The 19,399-nt window shown below is 44.6% G+C and overlaps 2 protein-coding genes across 2 annotated transcripts in view; one reads left to right on the forward strand and one right to left on the reverse strand.

The window, feature by feature from the left end:
• Nucleotides 1-11,706, reverse strand: part of LOC113576421 (inactive dipeptidyl peptidase 10) — a 34,879-nt gene extending 23,173 nt beyond the window's left edge. Inside the window, exons 1-2 of the mRNA XM_035521499.2 lie at nucleotides 11,262-11,706; nucleotides 505-619 (exon numbers count right to left, since the gene is read on the reverse strand). Of these exons, the coding sequence (XP_035377392.1) occupies nucleotides 505-619; nucleotides 11,262-11,300 (154 nt within the window). The 5' untranslated portion in view covers nucleotides 11,301-11,706. The remainder of the gene's footprint in view (nucleotides 1-504; nucleotides 620-11,261) is intronic.
• Nucleotides 11,707-12,451: 745 nt separating this feature from the next.
• On the forward strand, nucleotides 12,452-18,766 carry racgap1 (Rac GTPase activating protein 1). The gene is made up of 17 exons (XM_027008485.3): nucleotides 12,452-12,641; nucleotides 13,358-13,445; nucleotides 13,535-13,737; nucleotides 13,987-14,129; nucleotides 14,350-14,419; nucleotides 14,510-14,563; nucleotides 14,769-14,846; nucleotides 15,210-15,327; nucleotides 15,741-15,892; nucleotides 15,993-16,157; nucleotides 16,303-16,398; nucleotides 16,527-16,725; nucleotides 16,912-17,017; nucleotides 17,429-17,561; nucleotides 17,718-17,847; nucleotides 18,074-18,185; nucleotides 18,326-18,766. Exons 2-17 carry the CDS (start codon nucleotides 13,361-13,363, stop codon nucleotides 18,399-18,401), a joined length of 1,920 nt encoding a protein of 639 aa, XP_026864286.2. The 5' UTR covers nucleotides 12,452-12,641; nucleotides 13,358-13,360; the 3' UTR covers nucleotides 18,402-18,766.
• The last annotated feature ends 633 nt before the right edge of the window (nucleotides 18,767-19,399 follow it).

Raw genomic sequence — 19,399 nt, forward strand, 5'->3', positions numbered from 1 at the left:
GCTTCCTCCATCCCTCCATAATCTCCCATTTCCTCCATTCCTCAATAATCTCGCGCTTCCTCCATTCCTCCATAATCTCACACTTCCCCCATCCCTCAATAATATCACGCTTCCTCCATTCCTCCATAATCTCACGCTTCCTCCATCCCTCCATAATCTCACGCTTCCTCCATTCCTCCATAATCTCATGCTTCCTCCATCCCTCCATAATCCCATGCTTCCTCCATCCCTCAATAATCTCACGCTTCCTCCATTCCTCCATAATCTCATGCTTCCTCCATTCCTCCATAATCTCATGCTTCCTCCATCCCTCCATAATCCCATGCTTCCTCCATCCCTCCATAATCCCATGCTTCCTCCATCCCTCCATAATCCCATGATTCCTCCATCCCTCCATAATCCCATGCTTCCATTCCTCCCTCTCGCCTTCCGCCTCCTGCTTTTCCTTTCACAACCATCTCTTTCTCACCTCCCTAGTCCAACCCTCACTTGTATTTGTCTTACCGGGAGTCAGGGCGACAATAGAGAGGCTGACCAGTGCCAGGACACCCAGGATGACTGCCATGGCGATGCCAATGCCCTTCCAGTTCCGAGGAGGTCCAGCAGTGCTTCCCAGATCCTGGGCCAGTAGAAGGAATCAGAGCATTAAATTAACCAGCATAGACAAAGAACCAGTGGTCCCACTTTTTGCCCCTCATTAATTTATCTTTATCACTCAGACATAGTACCACACACACACACACACACACACACACACACACACACACGCACACACATTCATCTCTCTTTCTCATCCAGACGTACTGACTCACGCACATTTATATGCACGCACACACACACGCACACACACACACACACACACACACACACACATACACACACACACACACACACACACACACACACACACACACACACATAAACACACACACACACACACACACATACACACACACACACACATACACACACACACACACACACACACACACACACACACACACACACACACATAAACACACACACAAACACACGCACAAAGCCTCCTCCCCAGCAGAGGGAGAACACATTAGTGCTGCTTCATTTCTACAGCCTCACGGCAGGGATCTTGTGGGAGACGACTGTATCACTGTAGCTAGCCTCCAGGGGAATAAGACAGGGTCACACTGGCAGAAATCTGTGTAAGTTAGAATGATAATTCACAAACGCATCAAAGAAAGTTTCTAAATGAAAAACGAGAAGTGACTCACATGCCATACTACTGCTGCTGGCATAATTTCCCCTGACTGGTGGTTTATCTTACCTGTACTGGTTTTAATGAGGGGTATCCTTCATTGAGCTTGTATGTGTGTGTCTGAGGGCAGAGCAAAATGTGTGTTTTAAGAACCAGAAGCAGATATGTAGCCGGAACTGCAAGAATGCTCTTCTGGAGTAAAACTATCCGCATTGTTGTTAAGAGGACAGAATCAACGTTCATTTCTACTTGTGCAACAGATTAATCGATCATAAACCTGCAACAGAGAGCGAGCAGCCATGGAGGCCAGAGTTTGGGTGGCTTCTGGGTGTGCGTTCATACACACACGCCGCCCTCGTAAAATTGCTGCCCTGTCCACGTTCCCGAGTGCACAGATACACAAAGCAAGCCCAGGGCCTCTGCCCTCGGCTTCTCAACAGAAGGAGGTACTGAAGCAGAGAGCTTGTACGGTGAAAGACAGCATGCTCCCTAGCTCCATCACAGCCTGGAGTATCTTCAAAAGTTAAACACTTCTGCCCTAAATTCTAATCTTGGGAAACTTCAACTGGCTGAGGTCCCTCTTAAATGAGTTTAGATTTGAGTTGTTTAGGACTTCAATAGCTTGGAATGGTGCCAAGGTCTCATATTTCATTGACGATTTTGGCTCGGATTTCATAGCATGCTCAAATTAAGATTCCTCCACAGAATACATGAGGATGAAACAGTAGCTCCTTCCCCAAAGTAAACGAGAGAGCCCTGAGTGATGACATGTCCATCTCATCTCGACCTCACATCCTGGAAGAGAATTACCCTGCAGCCCTTTACGAACAGGCCTCAAGTGGCTGTCTCTTCTCTCTCATTCATTAAAATACCGAAAGATAAAGTCTCGGATTGGCAACTCTGCTTGGACCCCAGCGAAACCCCAGTCACCAATTAATATCCCGGCTGGTTTCCAGCACTGAGAATAGGACTGTGTCCAAAGGTCACGTAATGGCAGATATATTCACAGAGATAAGGATGACAGAGCTTTGGCTCAATTAGTGGCACATGGCTGTCCTCTCTCTAATTATGATTGGAAAGGTGAGCCTTCTCTCTAATGGAGGCCTACTGGCCTCATATGAGTTCCAGTGGAGCACCACATATGACTTCCCTGCACCCTGAAATTAATGTGAACTATCAACTGGCTCATTGTCTGTCACACACTGGTGGGGTGAAGGAGGGGTGAAAATCTGTCATTACAGTAGCAGCAGGAATGGCAGTTCGTCTGGAGCGCTATGGCAAAGCCATCAAGGTGGTGTGGGCGACAGTCTGGTCAAGGGCCATCCCAGCAAGGGGGTGGACAACAGCTGCGGTTCAGACACCGGGCGGAGGAGGACGTCACATGTAAAAATACTCGTCACACCGTGCCGCGTGGCAACAGAGGCCGATCGATGCAACGGAGTGGCGGGGCCACTAATGAAATCATTAACAGCTAGAAATATACGGCTGGATTGGATGTGGCAGGCTGGATGCTTCTTGTACGAAAGTGGCCCTCGTCACAAGCCAGATGCTTGTATATGAACCAAAGCCTGCACTATCCCACATGCCACTGATAATCGCAAGCAAGAACAATCCCTTTCTCGCCTCTTTAACATAAAAGCCATTCCACAGGCATGCTTTCATTAGCGGCCGCAGCTGCATCAAACGCCAGCGCCTAGCACGATTAAAACAAAAACAAAAAAAGCAATACAATTATTCAATTTGCGTCCAGAGCACCATGGCTACTTGCAAGTGATTCATAAATTAGTCTCGTGGGAGCTCCTTAACTTCACAGTGTCTGGTCAGGACAGTAAAAACCATACAATAAATCACTATGAGTTGAATCTGAGAGCTAATGAGTCCTCGATGAAACCTCGCAGGGCGGTGCACAGTCCGCTAACAGCTGGTCGAGGTGCACAAGGCAAACGTCAGGCATGCACCAGATACCAGCACACGTTCGGGAACCCAGAGACACGACACTGCCTGAAATGAAGTGGGACGTTAACTGTACCACTTACGCCTCTGTCTGATTTTGAAGACTTTCAGTGATGGATCGTGCAGGACTGTGTTCCATTGCGTTGCAATGCACAGCCTTGCCAATATATCTTTTAGCCACTGATAAATGAGGACTATAAAGATGTGTAAATCTGACTGATGTGTGACAAATGACAGAAAGACGCAGTGGAATGCTGCCTCAGCAGATTGGATTTGTGAATCTGTGCAGTTTTGATTCATGCTTTGTCATCTCTGACAATATTTTCTTTTTGAACATTTTTTTTTTACCAAGATGAAAATGAATTGGAAATGGAGTTGATATAACTGAAAGCTGTTTGAAAATAACTTCCTTCCATGTCTCTCTTTCATTAGTGGACAGGAATGATAAGACAATTCAATTTTGGATAAACTCACTTACGCAAAGTTTGCAGAGGTTGTATTTATACTGCGGTTGGTGCTTCAAAACAGTGTGTCAATGTGACTTGTCATGTCACATGATCATAACTGACAGATCATTTGCATTGACAGTGTTACTGAGGCATTCCTCATATTACTTGTATACTGCGCAAAACAAGCATAAATTTGAAAAGGCATTTCTTATGGGCCTAATGTAAGATTAAAATCCTACATAAGCAGGATTAGTGCATACCATTTATAGTTACATTTACGTCATTTAGCAGATGATCTTATCCAGAGCGACTCACAAAAGTGCTTTAGTCTAATCAGAAAAGTATTCTTAGCTAGCTGACAAATAGGTTACAGTCCAAAGGTGCACTATACGAAATACAAGACAAATGTCAAATCTTCTTATGAGTGCTTGAATAGATTTTGTGCTTATCAAAAAGACGAGTCTTCATTCAGCATTTGGACACAGCGAAGCACTATGCTGTTCAGATAGTCAGTGAAAGTCCCTTCCGCCAACTGGGTACTAGGATGGAGAAAAGTCTTGATGTTTATCTTCCACGAGTCTTGAAAGATGGTGGGTCAAGCCAGGCCGTACTTGATGCTCGAAGGGTACAGATCAGGTTTTGACCATTACCATTAAGTCCATATTTAGTTTTGTAGGCAAGCATCGGAGTTTTAAAACGGCTACAGGACGTGAAGTGAACACAGTACTGGAGAGACATAGAAAAACATAGAAGTGTTTAAGACCAACTGTGCTGCAGTGTTCTGGGTCAGTTGCAAGGGCCCGACGGCACGCACAGGAAGCGCCGCCAGGAGAGAGTTAGTCTGGAGCAGCGTGGACATGACGAGAGAGAGAACAAGCACCTCGGTGGCACATCCTCTGAATGTCGGAGAGGAGTAACCTACACGACTGAGTCAAGTTTGTAACATAAGCCCACAATGACAGCCGGTCATCCATTATTACACATCCTCAGTCCAGTCGCTCCAGGGATGTGTGGCAACTCAGTTCTGCTAGGATTTAACTTCGGGTGGAGAACTGCCATCCCTATACGCCTATTCCTTATTCCCTCCTAAATCACTGGAGCCCTTGTTGAGAACATAATATATTCATTACCATTATGTGTCATCACATGAGAATTTTAACATTCTTTATTAACATTATTAGTACAACGTGAATATATAGTATTTTAATGCAAGGGTTAGATGAGAGTGAAATGGGTAGGTCTTTTAAAAACAATTAGTTCAATCATTTACATTTAGACCGACAGTGTTTGGCAGACAGACTTGTCCGGAGAGACTTACAGAAGTGTTTTGTGGTCTGTATCAAAAACGTCTTCTCATGCTAGCACATTTTCAGCCAATGTGGTTATTCATGATGATAGTAAAAAATGACTTAATTTATAAAACAACACTAAAGAGAATCTTGATTCATGTAAGCTGATATTTATGCAGAAATTATGAAATCTATAACCAATAACAATGAATAATGTTGTGTGCTTTGGTACACATTTTACTGTAATTAATCTTTTTCTCCAGCTCATTTAGAAATTGATTTACCATTGAACATATGCTCTAGCAAGACTGTCACAGTCGCACATGCTAGTCAAAGTCCACGACCACTGAAACATGTGGTGTTGGATGGCATGCTGCTCACCTGCTGAGCATTAAACTTTGATGCCAAGCATATGGTGATGGTCACATGCTCAACGTCCTCTGCATAGTTTCACCCCAGAACATCGTTCCAGGAAAACACGATGCATTTGGAAACCTCTCAGTAGCGCAATCTAACACTGGCACCAGAAGCATAACTATCACGCATTTATATAGCCACCGGGGCCAAATTACACACTGCGTTCCATGTATAAAAAAAACACATTTTTGTGACTCACGCTGGAAAAAAAGCATCTGCTAAACACCATAAATGCAAGCGTAATCCTTTACGGCAGTCACAAAGAATTTTCGCAGCTCAGTGACGTTCCATCTGTGCGGTGGAAGTTATGGAGGTGCCAGCTACCTGCTACCCTTTGAGGGTCCCGTGGGGACCCGCTCATGTCAGACACAGTGGCATGCGTCCTCATTACGGGACGCCACCAGCCCTTTCGCACAGTGTCTGAGTGGGTAGAGAGCGGAGCGCCACGGACCCCTTCATTATCCACATCCTATGTGGCTCCGGATCGCGAGTTGTGACAGGCCTGGCACAGGCCGCCTGCGTCTTCTCCCGCCGCGCCTCGCCGCCTCGCCGCCTCGCCGCCCTCTGCCTCCGTTCATCCCGCTTGCAGGCCCGCCGCTTCCCACGGCAGCACGCTGTCCCTGCTGCGGATATGACGGATATGCTGATGAACGAGAAGTGAGGCTGACTAGAGGTAATGAGGGAGTGAAAGTTTCAAGTCAAATATGAAATATGAAAGTTTCTTTCCTTATTTTAACACCGGGACACAGTGAATAGAGTCACACATCTACATGGGCTACAAATTATATCACTATTCACAAAAAAGGTTTGTGAACTCTTTAGAATTGCCTGGATTTCTCCTTGAATGCGACCAAAAATGTCATTCTGTCTTTTAAGTTATGACAGCGGTATGCTGCAATAAATTACATTTCATTGTACCATATCATGCCACACAGCTGGGATGTGGTTATGGTGACGGATGATATAGTGTGCCCACCGGCCATGTGACACCATTCTGCAAAGAAAAAAACAACCCGCACTGACCAATGTCTATTTTGTTCATTTGAAGGCAGCCGATTCAGACATATACACCCGATATGTATAATCTTGGTGAGATGATCCTGCTTGAGGAGTGTTTCTCAACCTGGCAACCGTAAAGCCTTTCACGGGTTTCTGCCATTTTCCAAAACCCTGCCAAGCTAAGCAAGGTGTTGCCCATTGCTACGCTGCCCATTGACTTTTATACAAAGTTCCATACGACCCTTCAATTAATGATTTATGTAGATCACCCTTCACTGCAGCATCTCCACACAGCTCCTAATCTGTCTTGCCCCTCCCATTTGACGCGTACCGCTTCTCACTGGCAAGACATTTCTAATCTAATTTAATAGTAAACCATATTTTATTGGTTCCATTAACAGTAGATTCAAGTGACAGCGTGAGTCACGGTTCCCTGGCTTTAGCACCTCTGATAGTACTGATGTTAAAATGTTTTCCTTTCACGCTCTCGGGAAATACTCGGCATTCCAGCCTCTAAACTTAAGGATGCAAAAATATGCCTGTATAAGGCCCATGCTCACTCTTGCTTGTTTTTTTCATAGTAAGCCCGTGAGCGGATATGATACCGAGGGCAGGGAAGGTGTGCGAATCCAGAGCTGTCACTGTGGGGAAGGCCCTGTCACTCTGAGGTACCTGCAGCATGCACGCCGATCTCTGCAGGATGCGCACGCACACCTAGGCAAGGGGAGCAGTGCTGTCCGCTTTCCTCAGTTGGCAAACTACCTGCATGACTGAGAAATCTTTTTTTTAACCCCTTCCAGGTCTAAGCTAATAAAGCTAATCAACTCTTTTATCTTTAAATTCCTCTACGTTCACTTTTGAGCTGTCCATACTGCACATATTGTAAGAAGAATCTGTTGAGAACAGCTAAAGAAGTCTGCATGGTTTTGTTGGTGGTGGTGGATATTTGCTCATGATTGTTTCTTTGTTTTATTCCTGTTCCTATCAATTCAACCCACACCTGAATTGATGGGGACATCTGACTCCAATTACCCTCTTTGAAAGAGGTAGGTTTCCTAGACTTTAACCTACTTTGACCTCAGTTGTTTAAACCATATTTTCAGTAACTCGAAAATGTTCAGAGATGCACATGATCTGCAAATACTGAAGGCCTTGAACCACACTGAAACTTCTTAACACATTCTTTGTTTGTTTGTGTATTTGTACACGGAGCATTCAAGCTCTGTTTGTGCAGACTAACCAGTTCTTAGAACTGTCGGTGCTGGCAACATCCACAATACGCCTTTGTGCTAGAATCAGAGCAAGTCCAAATCTGCAGCCACTGCAACCTATGAAACATAGGCTACAATAGATACTTTGGCCAGCGTTAACAGCTACAGGTGTGGGCTAGCCCTTGTGGAAAAACTGAGTAATATTTAAACAATCTGCTATGTTTGTGTGCAGAAAAGAAAAGATGACAGTCTAAATCCCATTCCAGATGGCTCTCTTCCATAATCTGGAAATTTGGCTCCTGCACCTACAGGCTTCCGAGTAAAATAACTGTCTCAGCTGCTCGGGCAAGAAAAATAGGTTGTTGCTGTAAAGTCTTTTGAGACCACAACGTTTCATGTAGGTAGAGCTCAGACAAAGCCCTCTACAGCTGCTGGTGAGTACATGAACCTGGTTTGGGTCACCACGGTGTGTGATGCACGCACTGGTTTTGCATAAAAACTCAAACCAAATCCCACACGTTAATTTGTAGATCTGAATAGAGAGATGGACAAATCGCTAATAACTGTTAAGTAAAGTCTGACGTGGGAATAGGTTGGCGTTATGACTGATAAGACAGTAGTCCTTTTAAATTGACAGAAATACTCACAGGTCTCGCAGTAGTATCTGTAAGGGTAACTGCAGAAATCAATCAAAATGATTTCAGAAGGACACCAGAACAGAACATGGGGACAGGCTGCTGTCTGCTCTGACAGTACCAACCAAAACCAGATCACCGAGTGTAGCGTCTTTATTCCAAGTGTCGCCGTGTGACAGGCAGTAATATGACATGTTAATCTTAATGGGATTTATTTCTCATACAAGTATGACAAATTACTAGCACGAAGTAAATGTACACGTTCACTCTCTAGTAATCCCTGCAACAGTAATTTGCCATAATAAATACAGGGCATGGTCACTGATGCAACTAATCACTGTCATGGCCCATTTTCTAATGAAGTGGGCACCCAGGAAGCGCGATGGGGTGGAGCACACTGTGAAGGCTTCAGTCCAGGGCACTTGGCAACACTCCCAAGGGTCGCTGCATTACGGAGTAAAAACAGGGAGCACAAACTAGTCTCCAGACAGCGTTGTGCGTCGTTTGATCCTGAAATTCTGAAAGCACTACAGGGAAATCGGGGAATTCTGCCTGGGTGGCTCCCACCAAAACGGGGGGGGGGGGGTTGGGTGGCGGGTGATGATGCTGTCACGCAGTTCTGATTGTCTAGATGGAGAAAACATAAATAATAAATAGACGGCAGGGCGTGGGCCGCTTTTCTGAGAGCTCCTGTGTTTGATGTAGTAATTATTTTCTCTGAGGATCACCCTCCCTACCCGTTAATCAGGAATCAGGGGGCCAAAGTGCACCTCAAATCTGATGGACACATTTAATGAGTAATCCATTTCAGAAAAAGGCAACGTTTTTCGCTGACATCTCAGTGCATCTTTCCATAAAAAGAACAAATCCCGAACAAAAGAACAATATAATCTACTCTATTGCTAATGGTGACTGAGCAACACTTCTAAACACAAGAATGCAATAAACATGGAGATTATCTGATGAAATGCTGAATGTTTTATACCACTACCGCCTTAATCTGCACGCTTGGTTATAGAGATCACACATTACTAAACGCTTTCCATCTTATCTTCCACCTCCATCAGTGTGCCTTGCACAGTCCGCAATAAAACCAAAAAGATGTGCAAAATATAAAAATCCAGACTGCAAAGCACAAAATTGCCCTCTATTTCCCTCAACGGGGTTTGACAAATCTACCGTGCCTTTACTGCTGAGGTAGCCATGTGTGAATGATCGGATAAGAGGGGAGAGTTGGTTCATGCTCCGAATCCTGGTCCTGGAGTGCCTCTGGGATCCGCTTTTACAACCGTTCCCGGCAGACTAGCGTACGCCTTTCGTGAGAAGGTGAGAAGGCTGTGCCTCCGTAAGGTTTCTTACCAGCACTTGTTTGATCTATTCAAATAGTGGACAGAATTTAAGCAGCAGTGATGGTACAGCATGGCAGGATGTCTCGTTGACAGAACCTAGGCTCACGCTGACCTTAAACACGCTCTTCTTCCAACGTAGTTTTTTTTGGGGGGGGGGGGGGGGGGGGGGTATTGGAGGTATGACTAGATTAAGGAATTAGTAGAATCCACAATCACTTCCTTTAAGAAGCACATGTACAACAATATCAGTCCAGGCTGCTAAACGTTAAATTCCACCAACAAGGCTGTCAGGTGCGATAGAGAGGAGACTGCTGAGGAATATACTCCTTTCAGGCATTGGAAGCTGAATACAGAACAGGCAGTATAACAGAACCAAACTAATTATTCAGGTACTTTCTTATCTGCCTGTGGGTTACACTGAGCATGAGTAAATTACCTGTGCTGTATTGCTTTCTGTATGCTGAGGCTATGCAACTCTTTTGACTGGCGAGTTCTAGTTACAAATTGGATTTGTTAAATTGTTTTTTGTTTTTTTTCCCCCCGAGAGACTCACTTGCCCTGTATTGACAACAGAGTTGCACACTAAGCTGTGGAACTTTGCTGCAATACTACCACCCGTGTCAATATTTCCCTAAAATTAAAGCACTGACGACAATAACATTTAAGCACAGTGACAATTCCAGGGTGTCAGCAGGGCTGACACAGATCTGGTGACAGTAACCACGAGCAAGACGCCGTGCATTTGCAACTACGTTGGAAGAAGAGCGTGTTTAAGGTCAGCGTGAGCCTAGGTTCTGTCAACGAGACATCCTGCCATGCTGTACCATCACTGCTGCTTAAATTCTGTCCACTATTTGAATAGATCAAACAAGTGCTGGTAAGAAACCTTACGGAGGCACAGCCTTCTCACCTTCTCACGAAAGCCAGTTCTAGTGTAAATCGACTGGGGTTGTAAGCAGAACCTTACACCTGGGCAGGTGAAAGGAGTCTCTAGAGTGGTGTTATCAAGGTGAACATTTAATGGGTTGTTGGTGTTTGTGCAATTTTGCCAGCAGATTAAATAAATAATGTATTTTATTTCTTATCTACTTAATGGCATGAGATTAGTTGGATTTCATTAGGTCTACCCTAGTAAGGTGAAAGAAATCCCAATGCACGAATAAGGTTTGATCGCGGAGACATTTGTCTGCAAGCAAATGTACCAAGTTCAAAGCAACGCCGCTTTGCCTTTGCATTGATTACCGCTATGGAGCGTCACGGGATGTGCACAGTTAAGAGTAGCAAAATAACGGCAGTACAGTGTGTGAAAAGGGCGACGCTTTTAAGCTTTACTGAGCTTTTTTGAAGCCAGCAGTCCAGGGGCACTGCAGAGTCGGCTAACCCGTTACGGAGAAGCATAAGAGGGAGATATATATATGCTCTTTGGAAACTATGAATGGAAACGCTGCAGAATCGACGTGAGCAAAGCCTGTGGTTAAACGCACGTATTTGCGTTATCTTCACAGTGGAGTGACAGTCCGCATAACTCCACAGTTTAGAGAATAAATCATGATGTTGCTTTACCTTTTAAACTACACTCACACTGCTCACACGTTTCTAAAAAAAACAAAACAAGCCACGCACATCGTTTATAGAGGTAAAGACACTGGCCGAGTGTTTGAGAATGCTTACAGCTAACCGTTTGTGTGAGAGAGAAAAGACCAAAAAACATGCAATCCCCTTTACCAGGTCCGCTGTCATGTTCTGTTGGGTCGTTGCAATCATGTTTGCGGCACCTCCGTATTATGTCTTTCGAAGAAAATTCCACCCTGGGTCCCAAAACACTGTATCTGCTTTAAGCAGTTCAAATCAGTTAGTTTAGAAGGGTGTCGCAAATTACTTAAAAGATCCCGGAACTCTTTTTTGTATAGCGTGCATAAAGTTACCCATCTCTCACGCTCATTCTCTCTCTCTGTCTCTCTCTCTCTCTCTGAATAGCAATCTCTTATTCTTGCACCCCACCAATATCAATGCCTATTGACAACCAAGAAATGAATCAAAACAGCTTGCATCTTCTTCCTACTAATCCGCTGAGCAAAGTCTCTGTGAGGATGCGTTGTGCTAATGAACAGAGAAATCCGTGCAAACTATAGCCTGCGTTTTGTATTTTCTCTCTCGCTTTCTCTCTAGCACAGAGAGAGAGAGAGAGAGAGAGACAGACAGACAGAGAGAGAGAGAGAGAGAGAGACAGACAGAGAGAGAGAGAGAGAGAGAGAGAGAGAGAGCAAATAAATGAAGACTTTCTGAGAAACGTAGAAGACTTTCTGAGAAACATATCTCATTTCTTAGTTGATGAAAACCAAAACGACATAAAAACTGAAGTGGCATCTGCGCCAGTGAATTAGGATGCCTAGTGGGCACACTTGGTTTAAGTGCACTACCCAATGCGGTCAAATGGGGAACAAAATCTCATTTATTATTATGAGTATTATGAGTAGTAGTAGCAGTAGTAGTAGTTTTATTAGCTTATTTGTATTAATATATTTTAACTATTATTTTGTGGCTGTTTGGCAGAGTGTTGGTTTAAAATACCCTTAACAGGGTGCTTTGCTTGACAGCAATTAGATTCCGTCTGGTCGCACAATACTTGGGAATGGAAATTTAAACATATCAATTATATTAATCTGTGCCTTGGACTCTTTCCAAAAAAAAAAAACAGTGTTTCGTGCCTAGTGTTTGCGTGCTCAGTGGTCGCCACTGAACGGCTCAATGAAGTTGCATGCTTTTTGTGAGCTGATAAAAAGCCTGTGTTGGCATTTTGCACAAACCCACAACCCCTGTCCGCCATGCGTACACCGCGCGCGCGAGAGAGCGCCTTTAAGCGTTACGTCATGGCTTCTGCGCCTGTGCGGCGTCTTGATCATTGGCTCGCGCGGGTGAATTTGAAACGTAACGGTCGCCGATGCTAACCTGTTAGCAACAAGCTTCAACGCGCACGGAGCAGATGTGACGGGAGCGTTTGGGCAGCACTGCCTGGTCCGTTTGTCCAATAATCGGTCGGAAAAAACAACAACAACACAGCCAAAGCAGCTCAGTGTTGTGAGGACTCGAAGTCTTAGTAAATAAGTAAGTTTACTTTATGTTATGTTAGCTACGTTCATTGAGATAACCTAGGCTACCCTTACTTGACTGAGCTGTTGTGCAGCTAAGGCACAACAATAAACTCGTTAACGGTGGCTAAACTATATATTAAAATGGTTCATTGCTGGCTAAACCATGTATTAAAATGGTTCATTGGTGGTTAACTGCCGAATGCCCCTGTTATCCTCTGTTTACAACGCATTAAAGCTAGTTTCGGTGTAAGTTTAAGCAGCTAGCTAGTCGGCATAGCGACCCCTAAAATAAGACAGTTTTGTAGCTAGTTAAGCTAGCTAGCTAACGTTAGATAAGATGGTAAGTACCCAAAGTTTATTCTCCTAATGGAATTTAGCCGATAGCTAACGCTAGCTACCTAGATAATACAACAAAGTAGCTAATGCTAGCAGTTTTATCTTGAGTTTAGTTGACCTTAGCTATGTAGCTAACTACATTGTGTTACTAGCAAGCTAGCTAACCTAGCGTTAGGTTGGGTAAATGATTCAAATGTATTGGTCATTATGTTTTAAATACGTATGTTTTTACAATCTAGCCTTAAGTAACGGTTAGCCAGCGTTAACAAACTAGATACTTTACCACTAAATTAAATGTGTAGCTAGATACTGAAGACGTCGTTCAATGTTGTTCGGTAGGTATTGTTTTGGTGGTCTGATTTCCCCCCCCCCCCCCCCCGTTTTGGCCTGTAGAACATGGAAACTGCTGTGATGAGCCTTCACAGCGTGTTCGAAAATCTTCGAGCCCATGTTGACATCCTCAATGAAAGCATTGAGCCCCGTGAGTATGTCCACGGTTGTCTATAAAAGTGTACAAATGAACACCACCTTCTAGGAACAAACTTATCAGATTCGCTTTCACGTTGACAGAGTTCATTCAGATGGCACTGAGTTTTGAGGACTGTCGTCGTAAATGGCTCCGACTGGAGCAGGATTTGGCATCATGTAAGGAGGTGCTTGCTAAGGTGGAGACGGAGAGAGGTGCGCTGGAGGTCAAACTCAAACATGCCCGCAACCAAGTGGACGTGGAAATTCGCAGGCGACAAAAAGCGGAAGCGGACTGTGAAAAGCTGGTATACGACACTCCTAATTGAACCAACATACTGAATGATATTGGCTTTTCATCTTGCTGTAAATAGGTGCATAATTTAGATAGTTTAAAATTATTTATGGATCATTGATGGTCTTAAATTCTCCTATTATTTATTTTTTAAAACTGGACTTAGATCAGTTGTTGCCCTTAGACCAATGTGAGAACTCCTAAATCACGCCTGAGGTGTAGTGTTTGTAATTGTGAATTCCTCTTAATTTGTTCTCTGCAGGATCGTCAGATCCAACTGATCCGAGATCTGCTGGTCACAGAGGGTTCCAGTAACAGCATCCAGCTGAATGATGAGCAGCGCTCAGCTTTGGCCTTCCTCAACGCACGCTCTCAGGCACCCTGCAACCTCAACAGCAGCCGAAGGTGAGAGGCTTGGCACGGGTCCGTTTTAGAATCGTTTAACTTGGAGCAGTTTGCTGTGTCAGAGAGAATTTTTGGTGGCTCTCAAAGGTCTAGGTTGAGAAATGCTGTCTTAAGAGTATGTAGTGTAAAGAAGAGCAGTCATATAAAGGAATAACTTGGCAGTTGACATCCTCAATTGTTTTCTTTTATATGTGACCTTTAATATCTGCTCTTTCTGTAGGCTGACCACTATTGATGAATCGGCCTCAATTTTGTCAGACATTAGTTATGATAAAACCGATGACTCACTGGTGAGTAATTTCCTTATTAAAACGATGCTGCCAGCATGTTTTCCCTGTGACACACAGCTGAAACCTGCATGGTTCTTGTTTTGCCAACAGGATTGGGACTCTTCTGTTGTCAGAACTGTTCGGCTGAAAAAGCGTCAGAAGAGAGTAAGCTGGTGACTCGTGTATCTTCACCCACCAAAACCATAGTGAAGTTCCTTCATCAGCTGTGCCAGCTTCCTAATGTTGTTCGATACACTCTGTAATCATTCTCAGAGATGTACATAAAATGTGTGTGCTATAGAGGTGCTATAAAGGTGCTATAGAGACATGAATGATTCTGATTAATTGAGCCGCTTCTGTTTTGTTGCAGCGCTCCTCCAGAAACCACACCGAAGGGCCTATCGCCGCCGCCAAGAGGTCCCGCTCCACGGGCCGAACGTCAGAGAAAGTATGTGTCCTGGCCGAATGGGCAGTTCAGTGGCCATGGGTTTGAGGTCATGGGAATGCTCACCTATTCAACACAGAAACTTTCAACGCTGTCATCTGGTTGGAGTTTTAACTATAAATGAGTTAGTGGGGCACACTACCCCTCATTTAGCCTCTACGGAGTAACTTTGTTTTACACCTGCAGAGCCCGGAGACAGTAGAATCAATTCTGCCTAGGTTGCAGAGAGCGCGTAATCCCTGTTCTGTGATTTAGCACCAGGGATTTGTTGGTGGACCTTGGTTTGCATGTGGAACAGTTATCTGAGGGAACAGACTGGGTCATTTGAATAGAGTTTAACTTGTATATGTGTGTCTTCGCCCATAGGGAAATGAGTCTTTGGTGGCAAAAACCACAGTAACTGTGCCTAAAAATGGAGGTGCCATTGAGGCTGTTACCACTGTGGAGGCTGTGCCTTACTGGACCAGAAGTAGGAGAAAGACTGGTGAGTCCCAGATTAGAAGGGTAATCAGGCACCTTCCATGCACCCAGCTATAATGAAGTTAGAAACGTTAATGTTATGAGCGTAGTGCAACTTGATTAGTCTGTCATACATCGGGCTGCATGTGGTTTACAAGGTTATGACCCATGTGCAAGTCAAATTTCCAATCAGCCTAAAGTCAAGCAGAGATGAAGTTTGAAACTGAGCACCAGTAGTTACGATCATTTGCTGTCCTTAAATGTGCATTGTCATAAAGTCTTTCTTGCATTCACCTCTGAAGATCTATTTACAATGCTTTGGAATAGATCCACCCTTCTTGTAGTTTAACCCTGATATCCATCTGTCAGCTATTTGTGCAGTGTGCTGCATTGTTTCCATGGGTCCAGCTTCATTCTAGCTGTCGCTATATCCTATAGCTGCTGTGGAATGGGACACTGTGGACACTGACTCTGTACAGTCCGTGGATGTGTTCAAGCAGCCCCATAAGCCTCGGAGGGAGAGCAAGGCAGAGCCCAGCACACCCCAGGGCAACGGGGTGGTCCGGCTACATGAGTTTGTCTCAAAAACGGTATGCTTGATGGCTAACGTCAGGCTCAATAGCTGCTTGATTTGTATGTTCAAAGAATAACACAAAAAAATTTGTGTTTTGTGCGCTGCTTGTTCTTTAGGTGATCAAGCCTGAATCTTGTGTTCCGTGTGGGAAGAGGATCAAGTTTGGCAAAATCTCGCTGAAGTGCAGGGACTGCCGTGTGGTGACCCACCCAGAGTGTCGCGAGCGCTGTCCCCTGCCCTGCATCCCTAACGCAGCTGGGACTCCTGTCAAGTCCGGAGAGGTAGCCCAGCCTCTCCAGATGAAGCGTTTTATAAATGATATTCTCGGATACTGCAAAAAAAAAAAAGTTTCAAGCAGTTTTATAATGTGAAGCGTTACATTATTTGCCGTTTGACGTGGTAAATCATTTTTCTGGTGTCTTGCAGGGCACTCTGGCAGATTACGTATCCTCCACGTCCCCAATGATACCACCGCTGGTTGTGCACTGTGTGAACGAGATCGAGCAGAGAGGCCTGCGTGAGGTGAATGCCTGTGCTTTTAACCAGCTTTGGTGCTGCTTTAATATATTGGCGCACAATGCAAGCAGCAAGACTTCTGCAGCTGGTATACTGATTGGCTCACTCGTTTTCCCCGCCCGGCGCCGCCCCAGACCGGCTTGTACCGCCTTTCAGGAGCCGACCGGGTGGTGAAGGAGCTGAAGGAAAAATTCATGCGAGGGAAGACAGTTCCTCTGCTAAGCAAGGTGGAGGATGTCCATGCCATCACTGGCCTCCTCAAGGACTTCCTGAGGAGCCTCAAGGAGCCTCTGCTTACCTTCCGCCTCAACCGCAGCTTCATGGAGGCAGCGGGTCAGTCTGCACGCTGTGCAGCATGTGGCCGTCTGTTAACGGAGACCGCAGTTGGAAGTTTAGTTAGCCCAATTAGCCCAATAGTTAATATGATTAAACAGCGGCCAAATTGCTAAATTAACTGAATTTTGAATCATGCACAGTATTGTTTACAACGTGTGTGTGTGTGTGTGTGTGTCCCCTCAGAGCTGGCAGATGACGGTAACTCCATTGCTTTGATGTACCAGACGATTGGCGAGCTGCCCCAGGCTAATAGGGACACGCTGGCCTTCTTGATTATCCACCTGCAGCGGTAAAAGTTACAGTAAATCCCCATTCACCAGCAGCACAGTTGTCTCTTAAACGGGGGTTTCCTTCTAACCACGCTGGCTGACATCGGCGTGCATATGTTGGGAGTCGTAGCATACGGATGTTTTCCCACTGGGATTTTTCTAGTACTAATCACATCCCGCTAGCCCTGTCATTCTGTGGTGGAGATAGGTGCTGCCAAACATCCATTTAGAGGATTTATGCATGTTTATTATTCTTCATCTCCTTGAAAGCAGTCTGCACGAGTGCTGAGCTTTAATGACTTTCACCGTGGAAGTAAATCACTGACATCGGGGCTTCCCAATTACTGCGGTCTCATTTGCAGTCGGGCGTTTCCCGGAATTGTGTTTATGACATATACTTTGAGTAATTAGTCTGCTGCGCTCCTTTGCAGAGTTGCCCAAAGCACAGACACTAAAATGGATGTGACGAACCTGGCTCGGGTATTTGGTCCAACTATCGTGGGTCACGCGGTAGCCGAACCAGACCCAATGACCATCCTGCAGGACACCAAACGCCAGCCCAAAGTAAGAGCTAGTGAATAAAATGTCTGTACATGTGCGCTAATACATGATAGAATTGTCAAAAAAGAAAAAACCTCAGAATAATGTTTATGCTGCAGTTAATAATGATTGTTTTATTTATTCCTCACATCTCTTTGTGTGTAATTGTGTGTGTGCCAGGTCGTGGAGCGCTTGCTGGGTCTGCCTGTGGAGTACTGGAGCCAGTTCTTGATGGTGGAACAAGACCAAGCTCACAACAATCACATGATCATTGAAAATGCCAACGTCTATGCTACTCCTGACCATAAAGGTACGTGCACTTACCGGCTAAATGTAACACGTGGAAGAATGTTGTGGAGTTTTGTTTTTTGTTTTTTTTTTTGCTAGATCATTTATTCCTTGCGTACATGGATGCACGTTGTGAAACTGCAGAAACGCCGGTATTTGCTAAGCCGAATCCCCTTAGGTTTTTATCCCCTAACGTGTCACGTTGTGAAGGTGACTGGAATCCAAAGCCTTGTTCTGCTCGGTTGCAGTCAGCATGTTTGGCCCCCTCACCACCCCGGAGCAGCAGATGAACAAGACCCCATCCTCCAGTTCTCTGTCCCAGCGCATGAGGAACGCCACGCTCAATGTCATCACTCCCAAGTAAGCGTTCCTTCAGCAGCGCCGTTCCGCGTCCAGGTCCACCTGGCACCGACACTTTTCCCCACTCCCTCTGTGCGTCGTGGTGTTTCTGATGTTTGTGAAGGGCTTTTAGTCAAAGACGTGTGGGTGCTGTCTTTCAGGTTCGGCAGCAAGAGCAAGTCCGCCGTCGGCTTCAGTCGCCAGGGGAACTTCTTCGCCTCTCCTCTCCTGAAGTAGCCGTTAGCACCAGGTTACCTGTCGCTACTCTCTGAGGAAACAGCAATACATATATTTGTGTGCTGCTCTGCACAGTTAATCTATGGCTATTTTAATACTTTTCTTTTCCATTTTGTCATTTATCATAATCATTTTGTATTTTAGTTGTTTTTTAATTGTTTGTACTAACGACATGCTTGTAACCAAAGGGATGGTCAAAAAAATACACTTCCATTAGTATCTGCAGTTCTTTATTGAGAAGGCCGAAACAGAGGGCAAGGTGTTTCTAAAAGATATCTATAATCAGATTTGTAAACATTTGACAGTAACGAGCTGCCCCCCTTTTTAATTTTTTTTTTTTGTTTGTTTTTTTTTTTTTTGTTTAACAGAAGCAACAGGGTTATTTTGTTCAAATTTGGGTGATTTTGTTCAAATAAATGTTTGAACATTTCTCAAGCATGTCACCATGCCTGTGGCAGCTCGCCACAGTCTGCACCCTTTGCATTGTTTGGATTTTCAGGTATGAGCAGAGTACATGTGAAGGAGCACAGTGGAACTTCTTAATGAGCTAGATGAGGTCCCATACTATTCCCTTAAGGTGCAATTAAGAGACGTGGTTTTGTAATGGTTTTGATGCGGGGGAGGGAACCCTGAAAGAGGCTCCATTATTATGGATCTGACCTGTTAACACAGCTGAAACACAGTATTTGTGTGCAAAGACTTTCAATTTTCTTAGGTTTAACAGTAGATATTCAGATCTTGCAAATGTCTGTATTCCATAGATGTATGTATTTCATTTATTTGTTTTTAATCAAATGGTATACATGATTTTACATACAGTACTCTTAGATTAGTCAAACTATCAAAACAGTGTGATCTAGCTTTTTCTCCTTGATGTTGATTTATTTATTCGTACATGCGCTGTGTGTAGCTCCTTTCTTGGCGCTGCCTACTCTGTAAGTATAGATATTACATTACATCCTGAACACAGTGGACTATTTTTCATGCAGACTGCCAAA

This window comes from Electrophorus electricus, chromosome 21, assembly GCF_041902795.1.
Source record: "Electrophorus electricus isolate QZ-2024a chromosome 21, ASM4190279v1, whole genome shotgun sequence".
Taxonomy (NCBI): Eukaryota; Metazoa; Chordata; class Actinopteri; order Gymnotiformes; family Gymnotidae; genus Electrophorus; species Electrophorus electricus.

Excerpts from the sequence above, each read along its gene's own strand:
- racgap1 (XM_027008485.3), top strand. The coding sequence starts at position 13,361 with ATGGAAACTGCTGTGATGAGCCTTCACAGCGTGTTCGAAAATCTTCGA. Across the intron at positions 16,158-16,302 it reads CTCCTGTCAAGTCCGGAGAG|GGCACTCTGGCAGATTACGT; the intron begins GTAGCCCAGCCT and ends GGTGTCTTGCAG. Across the intron at positions 17,562-17,717 it reads ACACCAAACGCCAGCCCAAA|GTCGTGGAGCGCTTGCTGGG; the intron begins GTAAGAGCTAGT and ends TGTGTGTGCCAG.